The sequence below is a fragment of the Ictalurus punctatus genome, unplaced genomic scaffold, assembly GCF_001660625.3.
Source record: "Ictalurus punctatus breed USDA103 unplaced genomic scaffold, Coco_2.0 Super-Scaffold_100056, whole genome shotgun sequence".
Lineage (NCBI taxonomy): Eukaryota > Metazoa > Chordata > Actinopteri > Siluriformes > Ictaluridae > Ictalurus > Ictalurus punctatus.
Genome location: NW_026521088.1, coordinates 3473283 through 3478365, shown reverse-complemented (window position 1 = coordinate 3478365; position 5083 = coordinate 3473283). Strand labels below are relative to the sequence as shown.

Genomic DNA, 5083 nt, shown 5'->3' with positions numbered 1-5083 from the left:
ATGTAAAAAAAAAAAAAGTCTGTGTGTGTGTGAGTAAGAGAGTGTGTTAGTGTGTGAGAGTGTGTGTGTGAGTGAGTGTGTGTGTGTGTGTGTGAGTGTGTGTGTGTGGAGTAAGTTAACGAGTTAATTTGCTAACTGGAAATCCGTCCTCGAGGACAATCCTCTTTCATCCTGTAAACTAATCCCACACCAGATCCAATCTAAAGAGAAAGTCTGGTCGGTCCAAACCAAACAAGGTCGGTGTGAAAGTGAAAAAGCACAGAAGAGTTTTAATCAAGTTCTATTGTAAGTGTGTAGTGAGCTAGAAGACGTCTATGTGTTACTGAACATCAGGTGTTTTTCTGCATCTCTGTATGTCCTGTGTAAACGGAGTTAGAAGAACCGTGTGTTTTGTCTAAAGCAGCTTCACTCTGGCAATAAATGAGCAATTAGACATTCACCAGAACTGTGTTTCCAATCAAAGCCCTTTAAGCTTCAATACCAGTGTCACAATAACAGATCAGACTTCCAGGATGAAGTGTACCAGGCTGGGACTAAAGCCAGAAGGTCATTAAGGTATAAGGGGGAAATCTGGGACGGGGTAAAAATCCTGTCCTGATGAAACCTTTCAGAAAATTCAACGCAAGGCGCATGCGCTGCAAACAATGACCTTGTCCCGATAAAACCTTTCAGAAAATCCAACTGACAACGCATGCACCACAAATGTAATGTATCATATAGATATGAATAATTCATTAAGGTGATGGAGATTGGTTTGTTTTTAGAAAGAAGAGGTTAATGCCCCGCCTAGGGATAATTTTACTGCTTCAGAAAAGTATATAAAGACATGTGTGTGTGTATAATCCAGACTTTCTGCAGACTGTCTCACTTTGTTGCTTCAATAAAGTTTGATGACCTTTGGCATCTACAAACCCTCTGTCTCTGAAGTGTTTAACTTAGGTTGGAAAGATTGTTTTCCACGACACTCTCACGTGTTCCTCAGTGCAGATTGGGCGGTGTGATACGCTGATACACATCATAGGACCAGAAAATAGAATAATCAGTCATGTCTATTGATAGATATTTTCCTATATCCTTTGTTTAAATATGATTAGAGTAATTATTAAACAACATTAATCCAAACAGTGCAGTTCAGTGTTACATTAAAATAATAAACCATGCAGTAATACATTTATAAATAAAAATACTCACTCAGCTCTTCTGGAGGCTTTGACCACTGGCAGCAGCTTCAGAAGACATTCCTCTGATGGGTCATATTTCCTCAAATTAAACTCATCCAGCTCCTGATCTGAGTTCAGTAACACAAACACCAGAGCTGACCACTGAGCAGGAGAGAGTCTGGTTCCACTGAGACGACTGTCACCTCCTCTGTTCAGGTAAGTCTGTACTTCCTGCACTAGAGAATGATCATTCAGTTCATTCAGACAGTGGAACAGATTGATGGATTTCTCTGGAGATGGATTCTCCCTGATCTTCTCCTTGATGTACTCGACTGTTTCCTGTTTGCTGTGAGAGCTGCTTCCTGTCTGTGGCATTAAGCCTCGTAAGAGAGTCTGATTGGACTCCAGTGAGAAACCCAGAAGGAAGCGGAGGAACAGGTCCAGGTGTCCGTTCTCACTCTGTAAGGCCTTGTTCACTGCGCTCCTGAGGAGATCAGACATGTCTGACTTTCTGAAGAAATTAGAACGTCCAGTGCTTTGCTCCACTAACACATTTGTCTTTCTAAAAATAAAGCAGAAAAATGCATATAAAGCAGCCAGAAACTCCTGAACACTCAGATGTACAAAGCTGAACACCTTCCCCAGGTGAAGTCCAAACTCCTCTCTGAAGATTTGGGTACACACTCCTGAGTACACCGACACTTCTCTGACATCAATGCCACACTCTCTCAGGTCTTCCTCATAGAAGATCAGGTTTCCTTTCTCCAGCTGTTGGAAAGCCAGTTTTCCCAGTGCCAGGATACTCTTTCTGGTCTGCTGAGGATCAGGGTCACATTTCTGATGGTACTTTTGGTCCTTGTGTTTGATCTGAAAGATCAGGAAGTGTGTGAACATTTGAGTCAGAGTCTTGGGGATCTCTCCACTCTCTGCTTCACCCAACATTCTCTCTAGAACAGTGGCTGAGATCCAGCAGAAGACTGGAATGTGGCACATGATGTAGAGGCTTCTTGAAGACTTCATGTGTGAGATGATTTTATTGGCCAGGCTCTGATCACTGATCCTCTTCCTGAAGTACTCCTCTTTCTGAGGATCACTGAACCCTCGTACCTCTGTTACCTGGTCTACACACTCAGGAGGGATCTGATTGGCTGCTCCTGGTCGAGAGGTTATCCAGAGGAGAGCAGAGGGAAGCAGATTCCCCTTGATGAGGTTTGTCAGCAGCACATCCACTGAGGCTGACTCTGTCACATCACACAGTCTCTCATTCTTCTGGAAATTTAGAGGAAGTCGACACTCATCCAGACCATCAAAGATCAACACCACTTTGTAGGAGTCTATTACTTCTAGTTTTCTTATTTCAGGGAAAAAATGATGAAGAAGATCCATCAGACTGAGATGTTTCTGCTTCATCAGATTCAGCTCTCTAAAGGGAAGTGGAAACATGAAGAAGACGTCCTGATTTGCTTTTCCTTCAGTCCAGTCCAGAATGAACTTCTGCACAGAGACTGTTTTTCCAATTCCAGCAACTCCTTTAGTCAGAACTCTTCTGATGGACTTGTCTTTAAAAAGATCATTACATTTGATGGGTGTCTCCTGTGTTGCTGGTCTCCTGGACGCTGTCTCAATCTGTCTCACCTCATGTTCATTATTGACGTCTCCACTCCAACCCTCTGTGATGTAGAGATCTGTGTAGATCTCATTCAGAAGTGCTGAGCTTCCATGCTGTGAGATTCCTTCATTAATTCTTTTCAACTTCTCTCTCAGGCTGGATTTCAGCTTTGTCTGATACACAGGGGCCACAGACTCTAATAAACAAAGTAATAACATGAATTAATGTAAAATCACTGAACACAGGATTAAATGTAAAATTCAAATGCTGCTGTTCATTCCTGATTCATGTAGTAAATATTCCTGAAGGAACAGGACCATTGTACAGAGTCACCACAAGCTGGACCACGAACAGAACAGAAAAGCAGCAGATGTACATGATACTAAACTCGAACTTCAAACTAAAAATGTTCCTATCTAAAACTATTTCCTCTCTCTGAAGTGAACCTGATGGAATAAAGCCATGACTCAGAGCTCTTACTGTTGTGCAGTGTGTTAGCGAGATCTGTGTGGTTCATGATCTTCAGGACGTGCAGTGTGATCTTCAGCGCTCCCTCTCTGACACTGTGCAGATCCTCCTCATCCTGCACCTCCGTCTCAGTGCATGCTGGGTAATCTGGACTCAGGAGCTTCCTAAACCTCTGCAGCTCATTCTTTATCAGAGTGACGACTTTGTGCTCCAGCTCCTGATTAGAAACACACAGGAACACATCTAAATATTATAATGTTACACACTGAGAGATGCTTTTATTTTATGAAAAGAATAAAAGTCTCTTTCTATTCCCACAGTTACAGCTGTCTGATTACCCATAATGCTGCTGCACATTATTAAATCAGTAAATTGTCATGATCTTAAATATAAAAAACCTGCAACCTGCTCACATACAAGTTACACACATTAAAAAGACACACACCTTGAATATGGAGTCCAGCTGATTTCTGCTGAGGTTTGATGTCTTCTGTTGTGGTCTGTGAAGAAATAAAACACATGATGTGATATAGACTATATGTATTCATAGCTGCACAACACACACTAATACATACAGAGACAGATATTTAACACTATCCTCTTAACACAATACACTGATTTCAGGATTTCTCACTGACACTAACATGTTTATGAATAAAATAGTGATCTAGTCATTAATGTCCCAGGTGTAAATGTTGTTGTGTAGCACCACAGACCCTCCAGCTCAGGGACTGCAGGCTGAACTGAACTCTTAAAGCAGTTTTCCTCACTGCCAGTCCGAGAGCTGCAGCACTGCACAGCTTAGTGTTTTACTGCTTCAACACCTGATGAAGATCATGAAGGGCTTCATAATGAGACCAGTGAGTTTGATCAGGTGGAACACTGCTGTAAAACACCTCACTGTACTGACCTCACATCAGGAGAACTGGCTCCGTCTCTGAAGTAAATTGGACGACCCATTGACGCGTCACTCTTCATGGACACACAGCTGGGTTCTGGTGAGTCTGATCTCTTTCCCTCCATCATTCTAGAATTAAACAGAAATATCAGCAATAATTAATACTCTGCTGTCTCAGCACTGTTACACAATGTGTTCATCATTAAACACCAATAATTCCATATTTTTAATTCAGCTCCAGTCTGCACACTTATTCAAACAGGAGACACGCCTCATACCTCAGGAATTACACTGATGTCAGGAGTCCCAATCACAGATAACTGACTCAGCTGGGTCTTAAAGCCTGTAGAGTTCACTGACTCAAAGCTACGCTGCTCCTCTCCTCCATATTACACAGTCCTTTTTACTCTTCTCTCAGTGAATGATTTCTCTAAACTGTTCTTAGATCAGATCAGTGATATATTCACTGCTATTAAACACCTTAAACCAAAGTCTAGTTCCTCTGTTAACTAGTGAGTGTTTAGAGATACAGATCTGTTCCATGAGACGGTGTGTGTTTATTGCTGGTGAATGGAAAAGTAACTCTCTTTAAGTCCTGTTCTCCAGACACACTCATGTTGGAGGTCATGTCTCCTTCTCCAGATTACAGCAGGACACACGTTTACTTCACTCCAACATCGGTGTGTTAAATCAAACGCTGTATCAGCTCAGAGTTCACTTACAGGAAATAGTCTGTGTATCAAGTCATAAAACAGCCTGTGTACATTCAAACTTCAGTACAAACCCACAAAACTCTTCTGCATCTGGTGTATATTCAGTGTGTTTATATATTATAGCTTTAGATGTAGATACTCACTGTGTTTTTACTCCTGAAATGCGGTATTTTCCCCTCCACACAAAATGGAGACTCTGACTTTCACTTTCACTTCCTAACCGTTTATTCTGCAG

At 41.7% G+C, this 5083-nt stretch overlaps 1 protein-coding gene across 1 annotated transcript in view; it reads right to left on the bottom strand.

Annotated features, from left to right (window-relative positions):
• Positions 1 to 5083, bottom strand: part of LOC128630470 (NLR family CARD domain-containing protein 3) — a 23711-nt gene extending 18628 nt beyond the window's left edge. Inside the window, exons 1-5 of the mRNA XM_053678975.1 lie at positions 4992 to 5083; positions 4148 to 4264; positions 3683 to 3737; positions 3250 to 3454; positions 1192 to 2965 (exon numbers count right to left, since the gene is read on the bottom strand). Coding sequence (XP_053534950.1) covers positions 1192 to 2965; positions 3250 to 3454; positions 3683 to 3737; positions 4148 to 4263 — 2150 coding nt within the window. The 5' untranslated portion in view covers position 4264; positions 4992 to 5083. The remainder of the gene's footprint in view (positions 1 to 1191; positions 2966 to 3249; positions 3455 to 3682; positions 3738 to 4147; positions 4265 to 4991) is intronic.